This window comes from Gymnoscopelus braueri (genome assembly GCF_963280865.1).
Source record: "Gymnoscopelus braueri genome assembly, chromosome: 22".
NCBI lineage: Eukaryota > Metazoa > Chordata > Actinopteri > Myctophiformes > Myctophidae > Gymnoscopelus > Gymnoscopelus braueri.
The window spans coordinates 44,656,045-44,680,530 of NC_137624.1; the positions used below are offsets into that span (position 1 = coordinate 44,656,045).

The 24,486-nt window shown below is 40.7% G+C and overlaps 2 protein-coding genes across 2 annotated transcripts in view; one reads left to right on the plus strand and one right to left on the minus strand.

Annotated features, from left to right (window-relative positions):
* The window catches only part of LOC308077758 (BRCA1-associated protein-like), an 801,007-nt gene that overhangs the window by 172,996 nt on the left and 603,525 nt on the right, over positions 1–24,486 (plus strand). The window lies entirely within an intron of this gene.
* The window catches only part of LOC308078462 (non-selective voltage-gated ion channel VDAC2-like), a 32,344-nt gene that overhangs the window by 5,721 nt on the left and 2,137 nt on the right, over positions 1–24,486 (minus strand). Inside the window, exons 2-8 of the mRNA XM_080419634.1 lie at positions 23,077–23,147; positions 21,999–22,048; positions 12,215–12,367; positions 10,979–11,031; positions 8,860–9,081; positions 2,308–2,458; positions 38–95 (exon numbers count right to left, since the gene is read on the minus strand). Coding sequence (XP_080275760.1) covers positions 38–95; positions 2,308–2,458; positions 8,860–9,081; positions 10,979–11,031; positions 12,215–12,367; positions 21,999–22,048; positions 23,077–23,143 — 754 coding nt within the window. The 5' untranslated portion in view covers positions 23,144–23,147. The remainder of the gene's footprint in view (positions 1–37; positions 96–2,307; positions 2,459–8,859; positions 9,082–10,978; positions 11,032–12,214; positions 12,368–21,998; positions 22,049–23,076; positions 23,148–24,486) is intronic.

The window sequence follows — 24,486 nt, forward strand, 5'->3', positions numbered from 1 at the left end:
CAGTGAACTGTATGTAAGGGTGAGTGTGTAACCCTACCTGCCCTCAGGGTCTGGGTGTAGCCTATTCCCACCAGACTGGCATTGTTCACTTTGGCCTGAAAGCAGATAAAAAACAACAGAGACATAAACATAAACCCAACGGTTTAGACAGAAAGCATTTGGTTGTAAACATCATCATCATCTGAACATTGTAAACCAGGGGTTGGTTCCCTAAAGGTCGTAACACACGGCAAGCGGTTCACGCGGGCGGTACCGCTCGGATCAGCGGTGATCGCGCCGCGATCATTGTTGTTTTTTCTCCTCCTGCGCGGTGCGGCACATCAGACGACGCAAGGCGCTTTTGCGTACCAACAGCTGGGACAGGAATTTCCAAGCTTTTATTTTTTAGCAAAACAAAAAAATAGGCTAGGAATTTACTTCCTGAAGCCACACTCACACAATCACGCTAAAGCACGCGTCGGCCCCATGTACAGCCATTAGGCGCAGGAGGGGACGCATGCTGCACGTGTGATTGTGTGAGTGTTGCCTCGCATCACCTCGCATTGCCTCGCTGCGTGCACGCAGCCAGCAGCGGCTGTTAGAGGCACTCGTCACCGATGATGAACGCACCGTAATGGTGCAACATATGCCGTGAACGTCCCAATCTGGCGGATAAAAGCAGCGCAGCACAGGGCACCAACCTTGGGGGGTTCACCAAACGGCGTGAGAAGAAAAAAATACGGCGAAAACGGCGACATTTGGAAGCAGAGCGTCCTTTTTTCTCCCCCCCCCCCCGTTGGCAAAACTGGGGGGGGGGGGGGGGGGCACCGTGCTGATGGGACCATTTATTTGGTGCGCACCAAGTCACATCTCCAGGTGCTCTTCTTATATGTTGGCTATTCAAAAATAGCAGATCGACAAGCTTGTACATCTGCTATTTTTGAAAATTACTGGAAAATGTCTGGATTTTTTTTAACACATCGACCGCCAGAGGTTAATCTCATAATGTACTCACCAGTGCCAAGGTGTTATTGTAGTTTTTTTAGTTTTTTTCATGTCGCCATAGATCTTGTTAAAATCCTTAAGATTGAGCCGTACACGGTCTGTTTACATCGGCGACATCTCACTGCTTCTCCCAGTGAAGACCACGTGTCAAACGGGGCATCCATGTTGTAGTTAGAACGGTTTAAGTTAAACAGTGATATGCGAGGAGAAAAAACTACAAGGAGAAAATGGAGTTTCAGTTTCGTCTGCAGAACGAGGGCGGACGTGATCGTCAAAACCGGATCCCAAATAATTCTGTTTCCGGTCATCAAACCGGAAGCGGAAATGGATCAAAAGATTCCGAAAGTGCACCTGGAAAATTTCAGCGCGAAAAGACCGTGGACCGTAGGGCTACGGTCTCGGCGCTTAACAGTTGGATTTAACGGACCGTAGGACTACGTTCTTGGCGGTTAATGTGTTAACACATTTACCGCCGGGCCCGTAGTTCTACGGGCCGTTAAATCCAACGGTTAAGCGCCAATCCCGTAGCCTACGGGCTGTGGTGCTTTTTCCTTTTTTTCGAAATTTTTTTTTTTTTTAATTTTCTAGGGGGACCATTTTCAGTGTAACACCACCCGATCGGACCGGAAGTGCGATCACGTTTTTTGTTTCCCGTCTGTCTCCATTCTAAGTCGTACACATAAACCCCTGTAAAAGCTGTACAGGACATGTAGTTTTTCATCCTCGCATTTCCCATGTTAACTTAAACGATCAGAACTCAAACATGGCGGCTCCGTTTGACACGCGGTCTCGACGAGTAGACACCAGGACATGTGCCCGTTGTTTACAAACATTGGATCGGGCAATCTAAAGGATTTTAACGGGGCCTATGGCGACCTGAAAAAAACAAAAAACAACAATAAAACCTTGGCACTGGTGAGTACATTATGAGATTAGCCCTTGGCGGTGGATGTGTTAATAGACTTGATCTTTTTTTTTTTAAACACAAATCTTCTTTTGTGGGGCTCCCTGACACAAAACATTTTCAGATGGGGGGGTCCGCGGTCAATTACATAAATGTGGGGGTCCTTGACCTGGAAACGACTGCCCTAATGCTCAACAAACTGAGAGGGTCATTGGAAATGAAAAGGGTTGAGGACCAGAACAGACAGAGAGGTGTCCTTGTGTCCAGCAGGTATTTCTATGTACATTATATCAGAACTCACAGACAGAGAGGCGTCCTTGTGTCCAGCAGGTATTCTATGTACATTATATCAGCACTCACAGACAGAGAGGCGTCCTTGTGTCCAGCAGGTATTCTATGTACATTATATCAGAACTCACAGACAGAGAGGCGTCCTTGTCCAGCAGGTATTTGCCGGCGATGCCGAAGCGAGTGTTGTTGCTCCCGGCCGTCCAGGCCAGAGTGACCGCCGTCTCCAGCTGGTCGTTGACCTTCTGGTAGATGGAGCCGCCGAACTCCGTCCCGTCATTTCTGAAAACAAACAATTCACAGTTTTAGGCATTTAGCAGCAGACGCTCATAATCCTTTAAGACAAAAAAATTGGGAAACAATAGCAGATCTACAAGCTAGATCTGCTATTTATTTTTTTAATAATCGTGGAAAATGTGTCCAAATCTTTGAATATAGATGTTCCAAAAAATCAGATGTTTTAAAGTGAACATTTTTAACTCTGATCTTTGCTTCTGGGGGTTTGAGATGGGGGTCCATGGCCAAATACATGTCATTTTGGGGGGTCCTTGACATGGAAAAGTTGGAGCACCACTGATATAGCAACACACTGTTATGATTTAGACAACATTTTGGCCGTGGACCCCCATCTCAAAATGTTTTGTTCGCTAAAATGTTCGCTTTAAAACATATTTTTACACACACACACACACACACACACACACACAAAGATTTGCGCACAAAAATAGCAGATCTACAAGCTCATAGCGCGACACTCGGTGCCGCACTATGAGCTTGTAGATCTGCAATTTTTGAAGAGCCAAAGAAATCTAAAATGACAGAGATGCGTCCCCGGATTGAATGGGTTAATCCAGAGCGATTTACGATAAGCAAGGAGCAAAGGTCAACACGAGGTAACACATCAAATACATAGAAATAGTAATCTAGGATCATAGGTAAACCCAGAACCTATCATCAGTCTAAACAGTATAAATCAAAACAATATATGTGTAACATTGAAACTATAAACATTAGGGGGTGGAAAATAAAATCAATTCACAAAATGTCAAAAATGAATTATTTTGTATCATTATTATTATTTTCATCATATCGTTAATTGCACAGAGCAGCAGCCAGATTTTGGTTGGTTATCAGAATATTGAGAAGCCGTTGTTATAAGTCAGTATTATTTTACAAAAAAAGACAAATAAATCCTTCCAGTTGACAGCATAGAGTTAAAAATAATAGAGAGGGCACCCGAAATCTCCTCCCATCCACTTGCATTGAGTTGCTCACCCAGCGCATGGGCCTAAATCACCCCTTCTTCCGGGTTGGAAATTTGGTGGGCGCGGCCTATTATGGGCCCAGTTCGTCACAGATGTGACGCGGCCCCGTGCGCAAGCACGTGCGCACGCTCGTGAGTCGAGCCCATTGGTCGAAACCGTTTTCGCTCGTTCATGTTGAGGCCCCAGGCCTGCAGTACCATGAATGGCCAGCATGTCCATTTGGCTTCAATGAAACCACTGGGTTCTGGGGGCTTGGTTGACAGTGACACATTTCTTCCATTTGTTCTTATTATCAATAAAAAGATAATGGAAGTAAATTAATCGCAATGCATCGCAAATCGCAATAATCGGAATATAATGGAATCGTAGCCCTCTGAATGGGGAATGGAATGGTCAGGAACCTAGCGATTTCCACCCCTCATACACACTATAGGAGGCCAGGTCAACAAATGAACCTAGCATCTACATGACCTTTAGCCTCTACATAAGACTGCAAGGTCATCGAGGTCAAGTGTTACGGGCTGAGGTGGGGTCTGAAGAGGTGAGCAGTGGTGGAAAGAGTACTTGAATTCTTTACTTAAGTAAAAGTACCAATACTGCAATATAAAAATACTCTGCTACAAGTAAAAGTCCAGAATTAAAAATGTACTTGAGTAAAAGTACAAAAGTATTGGCCTCAAAATGTACTTAAAGTACCAAAAGTAAAAGTACTAAATATTTGAAAATAGCAGATCTACAAGCTCACAACGCGTTGCGATGCGACAACGCATTTTATATTTATTTTCAGCTTCCTTGGTTCTTAATTTTAAAAATATTCTATTTTTCTTTTTGCATGAAATTTCTATACCTCTTGTTATTCATGGTTTGTCCACAAGGTGGTGCTTTCTAGTCTGTTTTCTTAACACTTGCATGACTAAGCTATCAATATGACCGATTTTGAGAATTTAAAGTGGATTATCTTCTCTCATGAAGCTCTGAGAAAGTTCCCCTTTCATGACTTTTCCTAAATATTTGTTTCAAATCATCTCAGTTTTTTTTTTCTCCTGAAACGTATTATAAATATGAAATATATACCATATATACCATCCCAACCGTTATATTTTGGCTAAATTGACCGCTCTCCCCCTCTCTCCGCCAGGCAAGAGCAGTTGACACCTCTAGACCCCCCGCAGAGCGGCCCGTAGACGAGCAGACTCAGAGTCCATGTTGCCATGTCTGCTTATTATAAGCGACTTTGGGCTTGTTTTTCACGTCTTTCTATTATTATTATTATTATTATTATTATAATTATATATATATATAATTACATTATAATGGTAATAATAATATAGCTGCCCACGTGTTTTGTGCACAGTTTGCACACTGGGTTGTTTACAAGTTACTATAGTTCGCTTGCTGCTACTAGATTTATAGCAGCATTACAATTTTTTTATTAGGTCTTAGGTATTAGGTGCAAATTAGCCTCGGCTATAAACCCCATAATACAATGCAATGTTTTCCTTCATTTTGTGTTGTTTGTTTAATTCTGGACTTTGACTGACCTGTAACGAAGTAGCTACTAAATTGCACACATTTACATTATTCAAGGATGGATTTCAGTGCATTCCTCTGTAATGGCCGAAAGATTGGAACCTTTGTAGTAGTTTTATTTATGGAAGATGTCCTAACAGGTGCTAACGGTCCTCATGATGACATATAGGAGACACACAGAAAGGCACAATGTATGCAGTAACATTTTCATAGACCTGCCTGCTTATTTCTCTCTCAAAATTTGGCGACCCATTTTCCACTTTCGCTGCAAAGCGGTGGAAAAAGATTGGATCTACAAGCATACAGCTTGTCACGCAGCAACTGTTTTATGCATGAAGATCAGATATTTTGCGCAGGATTGAGCACATTTGTGAGCAGGCCTGGTGTTTCAGGCATCAACTCGCGAGTTGAAAAACAGTAGAAACTAGCTAAATAACTTTTTTTTTGCTCTGATCTGATCAGCAGAAAGGATTATTCATTCATTTTCCTCCGTGTGTTTGATGACCCCCCCCCCCCCATTTTGAGCTATACCAACCTTTCAGCTAAACAGGCCGCTCGTTTCTATGGAAGTATTCCACTGTATTCCACAACGTGTAGCTAGGCATAGCCTCGTTAGCTCGTTGTGGCGAGTGTCTTGCCTGAACAGCTACACGACGTCGTGACGTCTTTGTTGAACTGCAACATGGCGTTTGCACTTTCTTCATTTACAGCCCGTGCATCGACATAAACGTTCAGATTTCAAATGTAAAGTGCTTAACGCATGGCCACGGATGTTACAATTATGTACGGGCCCACATAAGTACACGTATCTTCCGTATTGTTCAATAAAAAGCATTTTAATCCGATCGGTGGCCATTTTATCCATTTGCTTTCAACTACGCGACCGCATCGGTTGGGAGGCGTATTGCACTCTTGATACATTATAACTATGAAAAAATGGCTGCCGATCGGATTGAAATGCTTTTTATTGAACAATGCTGAAGATACGGGTACTTATACCCACCCGAAGTGAATTGTAACATGTGTGGCCATGGGGTAAGCACTTTATATTTGACATCTGAACGTTTATGTAGATGTACAGGCTGTAAATGAACAAAGTGCAAACGCCATGTTGCAGTTCAACAAAGACGTCACGACGTCGTGTAGCTGCTTATTTGCAGTGGTGGGAAGTAACTAAGTACATTTACTCAAGTACTGTACTTAACTCTCTCAGTGCCAGACCCCGAGTTATCCCGAGTTTTATGGTTATACCCTCAGTGCCAGAACGAGAAATCCCGAGTTTAAAAAAAAAAAAAAAAAGTGTTCAGAACCCAAGATATCATTATCTGAAGATTTGCAGCTCCATCCACTCTTTGTTTAACCTATAACTGAAAAAGGCTGTATTTCGCTTCCTAAGCACTTTTTTTTTTCTTTGAAAAAACAAAAAAAAAATTCTGGCAAAGTTCGCAATATTTTTTTTATTTTATTGGCACTGAGAGAGTTAAGCTCACAACGCGTCGCATCGCGACGTACATTGGCTATTTGAAAATTGCCGATCTACAAGCATGCATTGTGAGCTTGTAGATCTGCTATTTTCAAATAAATTAACGTTAACGAAATCAACACTGCATGGAAGTAAAAATGAGATCCCCACATACACAAATCACAAATCATGATGACATATAGGAGACAGATAGAAATACACACTAGCCTACTGCCTACACTTTCATAGACCTGCCTGCTTATTTCTCTCTCAAAATTTGGCAACCCAGTTTCAACTCTCAGCTTTTTAGAAGACAATGGAACCCCCCACTGTTTGGGGGAGAAAGTGTGAACTAGTCTGGAGAACAGAGGGAGACAGTGGCCAATAGGATAGCCTGATTTGGGGATCAAAATGATCTTTTTTCAGGCTTGGTGGAGGAGAATGAAACCTCAGTCATGCGAGTGTTAATGGGCAGTGTTTATCATAAGACACCATCATTGTGGACAAAAACACTTCATAAGCTTGGTTGGAAATATTCATTTCAATATTCATTTCAACTATCCACAGTATCTAAAACAGTATATGGAACCTTTCACCTCCACACATCAACTTAGACACTGTGCACAGATCTATTTTATAGTCCCAAAAGCATCTAACTCAGCTGGCAAAAAACCCTTTAAGTTTAAAGCTCCCTCTGACTGGAACAATCTACCTGTTCACATTCGGTCAATAACATCTGTTAAACTGTTTAAAGGACAACTTTGTTTTTTTACAACCAAGGTATATTTAAGGGGCGGCCATAGCTGAGTGGTTAGTGAGCCCGCCTAGGGAGCCAGAGGCCCTGGTTGCCCCAGGTACGATTCCAGGCCACGCCAACATATGTGTCGATGAAATGAAATTTGTCCCTGAGCAAGACTCTTAACCCCTAATTGCTCACAGGCCCTCATTGGAAACAAGCCCGCAAGGACTTTCATGAACGTCCTGTTAAAAGGAATTATCCTTTTTTATATTTTAGCTTGTAATTAAAGTAAATAAAAGATGAGTGTTTTTTTTTTTTTTCATTTACTGCTTTCTATAGTTTTCTGTCCGGTGGCTAAATATGCCTTTTTTACACAATAAAAAAGGTCCTGTGGTCTTTGATGGCCAGATGTGAGTTATTGGGGGCTAGAAGAGCTACTGAAAATAATAATAAAGAAAACGCCGGGTTATTGTGTAAAAAAAAAAGACATATTTAGCCACCGGACAGAATGCCCCTGCCCACTGTAAAAAAAAGATCGCGAAAATTGCTAAAACTATAGAAAGCAGTAAATTAAAATGTTTTAACACTCATCTTTTATTTACTTTAATTACAATCTAAAACATAAACCTTGGTTGTAAAAAAAACAAAGTTGTCCTTTAAAACTGTGCTGTCCTCTCACCTTGAGATTACCTGTTCATGCTTTGACTAAATCATCATAAACTACCTACTAACCAATGATCCATTTCAGTGATCCGTGCATTACTGTTGTAAGTATTGTTGTGTTATTGTTGTGTGTCTTGTTTTGATTTGCCTTGTTTGTTTTGTTTTGTTGATGTTGTTTGAACTGCCTGTTAACCCATTAACTGCCAGAGGTATTTTCATATTTTTTTAGCCAGTGCCAGAGTTTTTCATTGGAAAAAAAAAAGTACTCAGTAGTATAGAAATATAGACTTTTTAAGTTTTAAGTTAACAAGGAAGTGGATAGGAGTCTATATCTTCAACTAATCATATCTCCTTGGTCTTTGGGTGAAATTGGAAAAAAAAATAATTAAAGGTTTAATGACATTCACTTTTACACCACATTCAAAGTCTTTGTCCTGGTCCTTCAAAAGTGTACAAAAAGTTTTAAGTGAAAATTCCATTCCAGTGATCAATGGCAGGTGTTTTTCTCTCACATTTCTAAAGCCTTTTCAACTGCTATGAAAAAATAAATATTTGCCTGCGGGTGTCGCTGGTGAGGGATTTTGCCTGTCAATCATCGCCTCTGCTCCGCCCCCCCCCCAAAGGAAAAGATAGGGGAGGGGAGGGGCGAGGAGGAGAGTGGGCGGGATTAATCGACAGTGACCTCACTGTCGAAGGGCCAAGCTCAGATTACTTTTCAGCCTAATTATTCAGAAAACCCCAGATCACAGAAAATCCACTGAATGTTCTAAGTTCAGGTTTTTTGGGTGTAATTGAGGTCATAAAACCCCAAATAAAACATTGAAAATAAAAAAAGTGAAAATGAATGTCATGATACCTTTAAAAAAAAAAACGAGATGGTACATCTCAAGGGGTTTATTACCAATAAAGAATTTCTATATATCATTTTATACAATATGTAGTGGCGGGGGTCCCTGCTTCATCTCTCTCTCTCTCAGCTAAGGGGTCCTTGGCCTGAAAAAAAAGAGTTTTTAAAAGTACTCACACGTTGGCGTGCAGCTGGAAGTCGTCGGCCTTGTAGCCCAGGGAGAAGTTGTTCTGGGCCAGCTTGGACTTGGCCGTGTCGAAGGCCATCTGGTAGCCCGCCAGCCAGCCCTCCAGGCCCAGCACGGCGGCGGCGTGCACGATGGGACCCTCGAAGTCGATGTCGCAGCCCACGTTCACGTAGTCGCGCTTGTAGCCCGTCTTCAGCTTGCCGCTCTTCTTACTGACAAAGAGAGACCAGGAGGGCCGTGAGCATTATTCATGGTTCAACCCATAAAAGAGCGGGAAAACATCTGTGTGTCATTTTTAGGATTTATTTGAGCTATTCAAAAATAGCTGATCTACAAGCTCATAGCGCGGCACCGAGTGCCGCGCTATGAGCTTGTACATCTGCTATTTTTGGAAAATCTTTTTTTTTTTTTTTTTTGCAAATCTTTGAATATAATTTATATACATTATTTAAAGCGAACATTTTTAACTCAAATCTTTGCTTCTGGGGGATTCTACAAATGTCTTCTAAATCCTTGTTGCTTTAGTGGTTCTCAAACGTTTTTCATGTCAAGGACCCCCAAAATGATATGTATTTGGCCGCGGACCCCCATCTCAAAAAAAAGACTTATGTAAAACATTTTTTTTATATTAAGCCTTCAGATTTTATCAAAATTATACGCAAATCGGTACACCTGATCTCTATAGTCATGTGATCAAGACGGATCTGTTTGATTCTTACATATTCCATCCTGATTGGCTAAAATTGACATATAGAGTTTGCAGGAGTGGCCTGTTTTCAACAAAATGCCGCAAATCATGAACACAGTGTCCGATTGCAGTGAAACTTTGCACGCACATTTGCCCTACGTTGTCGAACAAATGCCACCCTTTTAACATTGCCCTATTATAGCGCCACCAGGAGGCCGATTTTTGCAACGCTTTTTTTTCTTATATTACTCACACAATTTGCACAAATGTTGTGCAAATTGGTACACATTATCTCTATAGTCAAGTGATCAAGATGGTTCCGTCCGATCTTTTATATTCCATCCTGATTGGCGAATTCCCAACATTGCTGGCCCATAATAACCTACCTGACCTGGCGGAGACCTGTGCTCCGAGGAGCACTTTTTCTAGTTTTCTATCAATTACACATCCCATGAAGCCTTGAATTCATGGATTTCTTTCTTTTTTTTTTACGCATTCCTGAGCCAATAATTCGATGACGGTGTATTTCCGGTAGGAGACACAAAGAGTCTACTTTGAGTCTCCTACCGGATACATTAGCATCTTTCCGCCGTTCATCAAATTATTGGCTCAGGAATGCGACAAAAACTAAAATAAATCCATGAATTCAAGGCTTCATGGGATGTGCAGTTGATAGAAAATAAGTCATTTTTGGGGTGAACTACTCCTTTAAGGCTTTACTCTTTACCTTTATATGAAATATCAGAGACTAAGATTTTATGGGAGATGCTTCTGAACATGTTAGCTCGTTTGACCACTTCAAATGCTCCGATCTTATAATAACCAGAAATAGCAGATCTACAAGCTCTCAATGTGTCACAGAACTTGTAGATCGGCTATTTTAGCAAATTAAATTAAATTTACAAATTACTGAAATCAGTCGTCATGGCGACTGAGAACTTTAATCCATGTTATTTTAGCCTCACATCCCTATAGCTCCATTCTAGGAACTCTGATCTTTTCACTGCTTATAAAAGCAAACATTAATATGGAATTAATTCAAGCAAATAGCACTGAAAATAGCAGAGAAAAGGAGATACAAGAAACTTTAAAGAGATAGTTCACCCATTTTTTTTCTTCTTTTTTTTTCAATCTATTAGTCACCCCATGGAGTGTTGAGTTCATGGATATTTGTTCGTTTTTGTCTCATTCCTAAGACAATAATTTGATGGCCGGCAGCGGTTCCGGTAATAGACATAAAGGAGACTCTTTGTTGCCTACCGGTCCGCTGGTCATCAAATTATTGTCTTAGAAATGTCACAAAAACTAAAAAACATCCATGATTTCAAGTCTCCATGGGGTGACTAATCGATTGAAAAAAATACATTTTGGGTAACAAGCTAATTACAAATTGCTCAATTACAAAGTGACTTTAAACTCACCCTGTGTTTGGTACAAATGAGGTATCCACGGCAACCTTCAATCCTTGAGTCAGCTGTGGATGGAAGAAAAGCGTCAACAATACATTTAGCTGTGGCACGAAACCTTTAAACACCTCAACAATAGCTTAATGTGAATAACTCACAGTTTGAGTTCTCAACGGGCCTGAGAATCAAGGCCCGGCCCTAACTGGGCCCTAACTGGGCCCTAACTGGGCCGGGCCCGAACAATTACCATACTTTTAGACCAGAAAACCCCAAAAGGTGACTTTATGTGCTTAACTCTCTGAGTGCCAAGAACGAGTTATCCCAAGTTTTCTTTTAAATAATAAAATAAGTTTCCCAAGATATCATCATTTGAAGATTTGCTGCTCCATTCACTTCTTGTTGAACTTATTACTGAAAAAGGCTGTATCTTGGCTCCTGAGCACTTTTTTTTACTTTAAAGAAATTGCTGGCACAGTATGAACATATATTTTTTTATTTCATTGGCACTGGGAGAGTTAATGTCCTCAAAGTCACGCACCCAACAAGCTTTGAGCTGAGCAGATTGGACCTTCTGTTCCAGAGATAATGGACAAAACATCTTGAAAACGGCCACTTTCGCCGATTTTCGATTGAGTTTTGGCCATTGTCGCCCGTTTTTCTTTAGTAACACGGGCTAGGAAGGTTGGACGGCGACTAACTAGATACCTGAGTAGAGATCACTTTGAGCTGCATCCAACACATTTCCGTGGGCCTTACCGTTTTACCGGGTTTTACCTAGCCTGGCATTGTCCAGACTGATAACGTGGATTCACTCTCACGTTCCTCCCCGGTATCAGGCAGCCTGGCTGGACTTTGGCCCAATAGGGAGCGAGTATGAGAAATCAGTAAATGATCGGGCCAACCAGTGACTGCGTTTCAACTGCTGTCAGTACAAACAGTGAAAAGCATCAAAATCATTTTCTGATTTCTCATACTCAATGGGCCCAAGTCCAGACTGATACCGGGGAGGAACGTGAGAGTGAATCCACGTTATCAGTCTGGACAATGCCAGGCTAACTTTCACCCCCAACAAATGTTTTTTTTTTGGGGTAAAATATTTCTTTTTTCTTCTTCACTGAACCAGAGGCTCGGCCGGGCTCGACTAATCAGCATAGATGTTGGGCCCGGCCCGTAAACGTAATCGGGTTCGGGCAGAATTTGAGAACTCTAATACACACACACACACACACACACACACACACACACACATACCTGGTCCTCCACCGTGACCTCTGCAGCCAGCGTGTTGTCTGTGTTCCACTTGTGGTTGAAGGTGAGGCCGAGCTCCTTCATCTTGTACTTGGTCTCTATGCTGCCTGCAGCCTTCCCTGTGTCTGTGTTACTGGAGCCCGCTGTGTTGAACTCCTGACAGGGGGGGGGCGCCAGAGAGTCACATGAGGGACAAGACACAAACATCGGCGTACCAATTGTTACAGAACACTCTGGTTCCTTCACTTTTTTAGCTCGAGACCCAAAAGGGGGAATTTGATGTCTCCCCGGGACCCAAACTAGTGAAAATAGCCGATCTACACGTTGTGAGCTTGTAGATCGGCTATTTTCCCTAGGCTACTCTTTAAAAGGTTTCTTTTTTTTTCCATATATGAAGTTCTTTTGAATTTTCTTTGAAATTCTTATCTTGATTTTCCTGTTTCTGCTTTATTAATATTTTGAGACCCACAAATGAGTCCCAACACAGTGTTTGGGAAACACTGTTATAGACCATTATATTCGGGTTGGATTTTCCGGGGGGGTGGGGGGGATTATTATTTTTAATTAAAAAACGAATAAATAATAGCAGCTCTACAATCTCACAACGTGTCGCCTCGTGGGCGCGTTGTGAGCTTGTAGATCAGCTACAATTTTGCCATGCGTTGTGCTACGAAATATATACAGTATAGGGCTCAATTGGTTTAAGGAGAAGTTCACACAAAAAATGACTTATTTTCTATCAATTACACACCCCATGAAGCCTTGATTTCATGGATTTATTTTTGTTTTTGTGGCATTCCTAAGACAATAATTTGATGACCGTGTGTTTTTCCGGTGGGAGACACAAATAATCTACTTTGTGTACATTAGCCGGTAGGAGACGGGAATCAAATTATTAGCTTAGGGATGCGACAAAAACAAAAAATAATCCATGGATTCAAGGCTTCATAAGGTGTGCAATTTATAGAAAATAAGTCATTTTTTGGGTGAACTCCTCCTTTAAGAAAATATCCACCCTTGTTTTTACCAAATCAAACCCTCCATAATATACAGTGTTTAGTTATAAAGTAAAAGCTACACACTACTAGAGAACTAGACGCGTCGCAATTATGGGAAATTGCAAAGTGTGGTTGCGCCGTCGCCGGTCGCAGGTTGCCGCCGCCCGGACTTGAGGAATATGCTTGGAGGAATAGCGTCGGAGGTCGCGTGACGTACCATTCGAATTTGGTGCTGATTGGATCCTGTGTTCGTGATACATGGCGTTTTGATTTGAAGAAATAGGCCCCTCCCACTAAAATAAATAAGCCCCTCCCACAAATGTAGCGGGCCAATGACATCGTCATGTCACTCCTGAGATCACCTGCTTTTCAATTTGAGAGGAGTGATCCCCCCAAAAATCATGTTTTTGCATCAAACGGTTACGTTTTGCAGAGTTGTGGCGCCCCCTATGGGTCAAAGTGGAAATGCTTTTGGGGATTTGTTGAGTAAACCACCCTTGACATGTGATTCAAATTTGGGATCGATTGGACGTTTCGTTCGTGATTTTTGGCATTTTTGGTAAAACGGCTCCTCCCGCTAACTTTGGAAGCCAATTACGGACGAACGGTAAGGACTATCAAAATGCCGTTTGGATAGGTTTATCGCATAGGTCCATAGATGACCTGTACCGATTTGTGTGAGATTTGGACAAAATTTGTAGGAAAAGGAGCAAAAAGTGTGTTTTGAAGAAAATTCAAAATGGCGGAAAATCTATCCAGACGCAAATGGGCGTGGCCTATATGGGGAGAAGCGTAGTGACCCAAGGAATCCAGGGAAAAAGACATTTTGATTTTACGACCTACGGTTCAAGAGTTATAGGCCAAAACGTAAAGGGCACTGTTATAGCGCCACCATGTGGCCGATTAGTGTAATTATTTTTTCAATAATTTCGGACTAAATTAGGAACCTCCCCTCCAAATCTGGTAACTCTAGCTCTTACGGTTTCTGAGAAAAAAATACTTGAATTTGAGTTTTTGCACTTTTCCATTAAAGTGGATGGGGAAATTTAATGCACTAATAAATCAATATCAATAAAACTATGCAACCAATCTCTTAGCCTTATACAAGCACACGATTCCCGGTGAGGCCGGTCATTTTGACATATGGCACTAAATTGGGAAAAATAAACTGTGGGAGGAGAGACGATCTAAACTATTGTTTATCTCCATTAATAATAAAAAGAATAATAATAAAGTGTGAGGATTACTATAGTCTGGTTGCCCTGTTAGGGCAACCACACTAATGAGTGTTATTATGACAGTATTAGACTGTGGGGGAAAAGGCATTCAATAGTAATAGTAAGATAAAAGAAGGAAGATTAGTAATAATGAGCAAACTTGTGACCAAACGGAATGATTGTTGAATGAACATGAGGTGAAAAGAGGGAAAATAAGAACAGTACTGGGGTTTGGTGATGTTATATATCTATATTGTCTGAATCAGCTTTGTTTGTGTTCGTTTACGTGCTAAAAGAGTGACTTTGAGAGCTGTTTCACCGTTCAATGTAAGTCAATGAGGAGCTTATTTAGAATGATCAATTTCTAATCAATGGAGCAATTATTTTTGATTCCTTGTCCCACCTTTGGAGTTACATCATGGCAAGGAAACTACACAACCCAAACCTCCACCACAGTGGTCTCGCCCTTTAAAAAGTGGGGTGAAAAGATGCATGCAACATTGTACATTATTTTATACTTTGGCTATTCAAAAATAGCAGATCTACAAGCTCATAGCGCGGCACCGAGTGCCGCGCTATGAGCTTGTAGATCTGCTATTTTTTTTTAAACGTGAAAATGTGTGCAAATCTTTTAATATATTATATATTTTTATAGCAACTTTTTTTTAACTCAAATCTTTGCTACATGGGGGTCCCTGGAACTAAATATTTTGAGATGGGGGTCCGCGGCCAAATACATATAATCTTGGGGGTCCTTGACATGAAAAGGTTCGAGAACCACTGATAGACCACTTCCTTGTTAACTTAAAACTTAAAAATTCTGTATCTCGGCTCCCGAGTACTCTTTTTTTTCAATGAAAAATCTCTGGCAGTGGGCAAACGCGTCCAGAAATAGTTCAGGCAGTGAATGAGTTAATGGCCTTTAGTGGTTCAGTAGTCTACTGAATGATAGGATGGTTGTACAGAGATGAACGTTTAGCTGACAGAGTCATGTTGGCAGCCTGTCCTGTCTCTACCTCAACTTCAATACCTCATATTTATTCTCCCTCTGACAGGTTCTGCATTTGACTGGTTATCAACTTATTATCTACAGCAAACACACAGAGCGAGCACACTCTTTCTTGACTCTAGCTTAGGTTCCATTGACTTGTAGAGTCAATTTCTCAAGAATTTAAACTGTTCAAACAAACATAAATATGTGCATGATTCACTGACCCAGAACTGTTTCCATCCAATAGTTCCATAATATTTCATATAACGTGTTTTATAACCTTTTAAGAAAAAGAACAGGGTTTGGGGCCTAATTTCAGAGCAACTGGTTTGATACAATTATGAATATAAGAATCACCTGTTCCAATTGTATTTCTGTCCTTTTTCCACCTCCTATCATAACAGGTGAACATTGCGCGAAAGCAGCCAATCTACGAGCTCACAACGCGCTAAGTTGCGACGCGTTGTGAGCTTGTAGATTGGATTATTTTCGCCGAACAGGTTTGGTGTAGAGTATACACGGGCAGCTGGCGGCCACATGCGGCCCCCACCTTCACTTAATGCGGCCCGCAGGTTAATATCAGAATAGTGATTATATTATTGATTTCAGCTGTTACGATTCCAAACATGCAAACATGACCCGCTTTAATGACTTCAGTCTATATTAGTAGCTTAATGACTAGTATTCAAATCTTTTTTATGTCCAATGTATTTCTTCATAAAGTTAACATAAGTATAACTAAATACATTTGAAATTAAATAAAAATGTTACTTTTCAGGATTCCAATAAAAATAATTTAAAAAATTCTGGATTCCAAAATAGCAAAAAATAGCAGATCTACAAGCTAGTAGATCTGCTATTTTTGCTAATTTGGCATTGGAATCCAGATTTTTTTTGGAGATTGTAGATCGGCTATTTTTGCTACTTTTGTGTGACATAGAATGCCGAAGTTAAAATATGTTAAATATACGGAGATAAGACGTGTCTGCCCGACAGTATTATGCAATGTATCCCTCTGGAGTGAGAGTGGAAATATAAGTGGCCCTCTCCATCATCCAAGTTACATCACCGCTGGTGTAGAGGGACAAAAGGAGTAAGCCAAAGGATTACACCCCCGGTCAACAAAGTATACAGGGTTTAAGTGGTTAAGAAGTATTAGAAGGTGGTAAAAAAACCAATAATAAAAACAATACGGAATTTACATCATGCATGACAAATACACTATAACATTCAGTAACTTCACAAAGACAATGAAATGAAAAACAACAACGGCAAAAAATGAGAAACATCCATTAATCATTAATGAATATAAGATGGAGTGATGGTCACCATGTGAATGAACGAACGGACGAATGAGTGAACAAACAGGTAGAAATCCACAGAAAATAATCTGCGTTCACGTTCCACAAGCACACATGAAAGAAGAACGGCTGGCTTTAGGTACCAGATCTTACCATCTACATGAGAGTGAGAGAGACGAGGGTCCCCGGGGGGGGGGGGGGGGGGGGGCAAAGAGAAGAGTCAGCAACATGGGAGACAGAGCTGGAGTTAGCAGGAGCAGGTAGAGTAGATACACACACACACACACACACATAACAGGCCCACTAATGGGCCTGTTACGTGTCTCTCTGATACATAAAGGACAATGGGCTCTATGCACAGCATCCATATTGGGAAGAAATTGGGCCTCCTCCTTACTTCCTTCACAGGTGTTACCCAATGACACTGATCGGTCAGAAAACAACATCACATATCTACTAAAATAAAATAGCTATAATATCTAATGAATCTAATATAATCTAATACAGTGATGTCAGTTTTCAATTAACACATTGAGTGCCAATCGCGTAGATCTACGCGAACCTATTTAAAGCCGCCACGTGCCAATATTTCACCCGAGGTGCACTTTCTGATTTTTTTGATCCATTTCCTGTTCCGGTTTGACCACCGGAAACAGAATTATTTGGGATCCGGTTTTGCCGAGCCCGTCGGCCCTCGTTCTAATGACGAAACTGAAACTCAATTTTTCTCCTTGTAGTTTTTTCTCCTCGCATATCACTGTTTAACGTAATCCGCTCTAACTACAACCATGGAGCTCCGTTTGACACGTGGTTTTTTCTGGTAGACGCAGGGAGATCTGGGCGATGTTTACAAACAGTGCACAGCTCAATCTTAAAGGGTTAGTTCAGATTTTTTGAGTATTTTCTGTAGGAAATACTTACCATTAATGTAGTGGTTGCAAAGGTATTAATTGATTGCCCGAGTCCCGTGGTCAGAGTTATGGTCCGGTTCTGATGAATATGAAGTAGTTCCGGTAGATTTGGTGGGGGCCGCTCATTAAAAATAAATTAATTAAAAAAACTAGCGTCATTTGTATTGTTGACCTATTTCTACCATATAGAGCAGGTTTTGTTCAATTTCGACCCCTCTGTCACATGGTACTATTTTTTGTGTCATATATTTTGTGCGTGAGTAGGCTGCCGCGGCGCAGTGATTCTGGACACAAACATTAGTACCATGTGACAGAGGGGTCGAAATTGAACGAAACCTGCTCTATATGGTAGAAATTGGTAAACAATACAAATGACGCTAGTTTTTTTAATTAATTTATTTTTATTGAGCGGCCCCCACCAAATCTACTAATCTACCGGAACTACTTCATATTTATCAGAACCGGACCATAACTCTGACCACGGGACTCGCGCAATCAATTAATACCTTTGCAACCACTACATTAATGGTAAGTATTTCCTACAGAAAATACTCAAAATCTGAACTAACCCTTTAAGGATTTTAACAAGGTCTATGGCGACGTGAAAAAAACAAAAAAACAACAATAAAACGTTGGCACTGGTGAGTACATTATGAGATTAACCTCTGGCATGGAATGTGTTAAGTGAGTCCCGGGACTCACTGGTGGTCATTTGAATGAGTCCCACTTAACACATTGGTGCCAAAACCGGTATTTACCGTGTTATCAAGCTTTTTGGTTTTTTTTTCGTTTTTTTTCCACACGGGAGGGGCTGGCGCAGCTTTGGAACGACCCACGGTGCCTCTGAGAAGGAAGGGACAGATGGATCACCGTGCCAAAAACCCAGGCGCCCGTCCGCGGCCTATTCTGTCTCCTTGACAAAACCCTCCGCACTTTTTACAGTGGGGAAAACGACTCATTTTCGATGTGCGATCACTCCGCCATGGGAACTCGCGTGAGAGATGTTGTTGTTCCAGGCGTTAGCCAGGACCGCCGAGCATCGTGCAGCGTGCACGCATCCATCGTTTACAAATGGGTGCTCGTGTGGAGACTTGAGAGTTAAACAGCGCAGCGGTGAGATTTCTGGCACTCAACGTACACGGTCTTAACCCATTAACTCATATAGTGCCAATGACGTCTTTTGACGGCCGTTTTCAGTGTGCCATTAGTGCCAATGACGTCTTTTGACGTCTCCTAAAAAAAAAAAAAAGTTTCAAAATAAAATTTTAATCTCTTTTTTTTTTTTTTTTTTTTATCTCAAAGGAACTAGGAGAAAACGATTTTCAAAAAGTTTATTTTCCATCCACTTCAATGTTAAAATATAAACGGAATTTTTTTTTTCTCCGTTTGATCCATAATGCCTTTGGCATATGGATCAACAAGCTTGAAATAAGCCTGGCAGTGAATGAGTTAATACCTGGAACGCATCTGTGTCACTTTAGGTGTCTTTGGCTATTCAAAAATAGCAGATATACAAGCTCATAGCGCGGCACTCGGTGCCGCGCTATGAACTTGTAGATCTGCTATTTTTGAAAAATCGAGGAAAAAAAAATGAGGGGTTTTTTTTCATTTTTTTTTTAGGATTTAGAAGACATTTCTAGAATCTTCTCAGGTCTTAATGGGTTAATACAATTCTGGCACCTAATGTGTTAAAGGGGATAATATACCTTAGAGCTGTTGTGTGGAAATAAGAAAAAGCCCCCCCCCCCTTCTATGTCGCCTAGAACTGGAGAATTGATAGTTGGGGTCATGTGATCAGTGACATAGGGAAGGTGTACTCTTTGCTCCGCCCTCTAGGCTGCCTCATTCACTAGAAGGTGAATCTCACTTCCAGCTGAAACAGTGAGACTTGAATATAAAGTATAGACTTGTTAGAGCATTTTCAGCCAATTGATTTCTATTATCTACAAGTACAATGTCTTGTGAAATGCGATATATAACCATAATGCCATTATAAACTACTACAAGTCACACGGTTTCAGCTGGAAGTGAGATTCCCCGTTCTAGTGAATGAGGCAGACTCCCCTTTAAATTAGATTAGATTTTTTTTTTTTCTAAACAGATACCGATGTTTTACGATATTAAATTGTTATGCTAATATCAGCCGATAATATCAGACATCCCTAGAACAGAGCCTTCATTAGTATCATTGGTAAGACCTGTGAGGGAAGTAAGGAAGAGGCCCGGTTTCTCTCTAACATGCTGCTGTGCACAGAGCCTGCTCAAGCGGAGCAGAGAAGCATTGGTCAACCTGTGAACCTTTATGGTCAAAGTTACAGCAGAAGGACTGGGCTGTTTAGATGCTATAGAGCAGTGGTTCTCAAACTTTTTCATGTCAAGGACCCCCAAATTGACACTTATTAGCCCGCGGACCCCCATTTCAAAAGATATGCCAGGGACCCCCATAAGAGAAGATTTTTTACGGCTCTAGCTAGGGCATTCACGAATAGTGATTTTTAGTATTCGAATTATTCGACCTTTTTTTTTTAATGGCATTGATGACTCGACTCAAGGAATGCGAGTTGACGACAACAGAGCTCACAGCTTTTCACTTTTTTTTTTTTTTTTTTTTTTGAATAATCGAATAGTCGGTTTGATATTCGAATATTCGAATATTCGACTATTCGGTGAATGCCCTAGCTCTAGCAGTGATTCTCAACCGTTTTAATTTCAAGGACCCGCAGTTTGACATGCATTAGGGCTACGGACCCCCATTTAATGGTATTTCTATCACTTGGACCGCAATTTATATTGTAAAATCAATGTCAATTTAACTCTGAGAGTGTACAAATGGAACCAAATGGACCCGTTAGGGTCCATTTGGTTCCATTTGTACACTCTCAGAGTTACAGACCCATAAGGGTCCATTTGGTTCCATGTGTACACTCTCAGAGTTACAGAGCAGACCTGTAAAGGTCCTTACACACCGGGGCGAATTCTTCATGTGAATAAATACGTTTTTTTTTAAAACCTTATAAAGTCAATGCAAGCGTCCACATCAGTTTCGCGAAGCAAAAAAGCGTCTTTTAATTATTCGGAATGAATCCGAATTTTGCGTATATTCGCATATTCGCCGGTGTGTAAGGACCTTAAGGGTCCATTTGGTTCCATGTGTACACTCTCAGAGTTACAGACCCGTAAGGGTCCATTTGGTTCCATGTGTACACTCTCAGAGTTACAGACCTGTAAGGGTCCATTTGGTTCCATGTGTACACTCTCAGAGTTACAGACCTGTAAGGGTCCATTTGGTTCCATGTGTACACTCTCAGAGTTACAGACCCATAAGGGTCCATTTGGTGCCTAATCTATCATTTAGCTGGGGACCCCCTGGAACTCACTCAAGGACCCCTGGGGGTCCCCGGACCCCACTTTGAGAACCAATGCTCTAGAGCAGAGCAGGTCTTTCTCGAAACCTCTTCAGCTGAGACCAAAAAAAAAGATGGATTTTGGTGTCTCTCTGCCGGCCGGGGACACAAACTTATAAAACTTGGAAAATATATACATGTTTTAAAATCTTTTTGAATAATGTTTTCATGTGTTTTTTTTTAAGGGTAAACACCTTTTGAAATATACATATATGTTTTTTAAAGGGATGTTACCTCACGACTCATACAAATGGTTGCATGACCCAAAAATGGGTCCCGACCCACTGTTTGGGAAACACCACTGCATTTGGTTAACAAAACCGTCTGCCGGGTAGAGAAACCTCATATGTCCCAAACTGGCACTTTTCAGGATTCAAATACAAAAAATTGAAAAAAAATAGCAGATCTACAAGCTCAAAATGCGTGATTTCGGATGCTTTTGTGTGACGCTGTAGTATGATCAAATAGGAGCATCGATTTACGAAAACTAAAAAGGATAGTTCTCCCCCAAAATGACTTTTTTCCTATTGATTAGTCACCTCATGGAGACATGAATTCATGGATATTTATTAGTTTTTGTCTCATTCCTAAGACAATAATTTGATGGCCAGCGGTTCCGGTAGGAGGCACAAAGGAGACTCTTTGTGTCTCCTACAGGAACCGCTGCCGGTCATCAAATTATTGATTATTTTCCTAATCCATAGGAAAAAAATATATATTTTTGGGGTGAACTATCCCTTTAAAGATGAGGTTTCTGCCCGACAGCAACGATATGTAGAGATACAACCAGAAGGAGAGCAGGGTACAGATGGAGAGCAGGGTACAGGTGGAGAGCAGGGTACAGATGGAGAGCAGGGTACAGGTGGAGAGCAGAGTACAGAGCAGGGTACAGATGGAGAGAAGGGCACAGATGGAGAGCAGGGCACAGAGCAGGTGAACAATAGAACAGGTAAAGGTTTCCTCACCACTCCATTTTGTGATTTAGTCTTCAGGTCCAGCTTCACGACGCCAAACCCTGATAAAAACAACACACAGTACGTTGGTTCAGTAAGACCTGGCCTGGCCTTACATGCAGTGAGTAGGATTTTAAAACGGATTCTAAATTCAACTGGCAGCCAATGGAGGGAGGCTAAGATGGGTGTGATATGGTCAAATGTTCTTGTACCAGTTAACACATTGAGTGCCAGAGGTTTTTTTAAAACAGGGTACAGCCAGTGCCAGCGTATTTAACGATTCTTTTAATCGTTAGAATCGTCTTCTTTTTTTTCATGATCACCTCACGTTGATCCCCTCATTACACAGACAGGGGTCTCGTAGAATCAAGAAGAAAAGAAAAAAAAACATTCGGTAATCCGTTCCATAGTTGCAGCTGGTTGAAAATAGCATGTTTTGCCAAAAATACATAGTAAAAAAAAAAAGTACACAGGAGCAGAGATACAGGCTTTTAAAGTAATAGGTTAACCAAGAAGTGGATAGGAGTCTAAATCTTAAAGGAGTAGTTCACCCCAAAAATGACTTATTTTCTATCAATTGCACAGCCCATGAAGCCTTGAATTCATGGATTTGTTTTTGTTTTTGTTGCATTCCTAAGCTGATAATTTGATTCCCGTCTAGTGCTGCACGATTCTTGCTCAAATGTGAATCACGATTTTCCTCCATAAGAATTGAGATCACGATTCTCACACAATTCTCTTGTAAATATAAAAATATTAAGCAAAAAAAAAAAAAAAAATCGTCATAATTTTAAATCGAGATCGCATAGGTGTCTGAATCGAGATCACGATCTTTTTTCGATTAATCGTGCAGCACTATTCCCGTCTCCTACCGACTAATGTATCCGGTAGGAGACACAAAGTAGATTATTTGTGTCACCCAACGGAAATACACACGGTCATCAAATTGTTGGCTTAGGAATGCGACAAAAACTAAAATAAATCCATGAATTCAAGGCTTCATGGGGCGTGCAATTGATATAAAATAAGTCATTTTTTGGGTGAACTCCTCCTTTAAGTCTGATCTACGAAGGTTTGTTTAAATACCCACCATAGCCTTTGTTGAAGATGTCCTTGGCAGACTTGCCCAGGTCAGCGTATGAAGGAGGGACGGCCATTATGCTAAGAGAAGCACATAAAACAAAAAAAGACAAAAAGTCCTGAGAATGTTTCATCACACAAAAAGTCATAACAGCCGCATCGCTCTCTTCATCTCTCCAGAAGTGACACGCAAAATCAATAGCTAATCAATAATCATGTCAAAAGAAAATTGCCTTTAAGTCGACATTTCAACCACATGTCACGTGGCCCGTCCTAGCCTAGAAGACATGTTTTAGACCGGGGAAGAATCTGTGTCATTTTGAGATTTATTTGGCCATTCAAAAATAGCAGATTTACAAGCTCGTACGAGCTTGTAGATCTGCTATTTTGGGAAAATTGAGAAAATATGTGCAAATCTTTGAATACATATATGAATCTAAAATATTTTCATGAGTCCGCGGCCAAATATACAATACATAATTTTGGGGGTCCTTGACAGGAAAATGTTTGAGAACCACTGATTATAGCAACATACGTTTTTTCAAAAACAAAATAGAAGACTTTGTAGAATCCCCCCAGAAGCAAAGAATTGAGTTAAAAATGTCCGCTTCAAAAATATATACATTCAAAGATTTGCACAAATTTTCACGGTTTTTCAATAACAGCAGATCTACAAGCTTGTAGATCTGCTATTTTTGAATAGCCAGAGAAATCTTAAAATGACACAGATGCGTTCCCGGTCTTAATGGGTTAACCACTTTAAAAAGGAAGGTCAAGTGATTTTGTCAATGTGTGTTATCTCTCTATTATCTATCTATCTATATCTCTATATTCTGGTAGTAATCATTGCTACATAGTCAGGGGATATTAAAAAAATCTTGGAATAAATTCCTTACCAAAAAAATCTTCACCGATGTGTTTGTAAAGGTGTCTAGTAACACATCTCACAAAGACTGAAATGCAGTTTCCCTAGGAGAATTTTTGACAGCTCCTTAAAGTTGGGGTACCCACCATAACCTTGGTTAAAAAAAAATCTAAATTTAATTCTGTTTTAAGTAGTATGTGAGGGGTCAAACTAGGGTGTTTTTATGATTCTGAATCCATTGCAAGCATTTGTTTTGCACCAAAACCACTCCTTGGGCTAAAAACGGCCCAATCTCAATGGGCTTTTTACACAAAAAGTATACCTGGAAAAGGATGGCTATGGCCGTTTTTATAAAAACACCCTAGTTTGACCCCTCACATGCTACTTAAGACAGAATAAAAATTAGATTTTTTTTTAACCAAGGTGGGTAGGTTCAAGGTTATTAATGTCCCAGAAGGGCAATTGGGCAATTGGGTTTACAGCCAGAGTAGTGGTTTAAAACATACAGACAGTACCCCAACTTTAAGGAGCTGTCAAAAATTCTCCTAGGGAAAC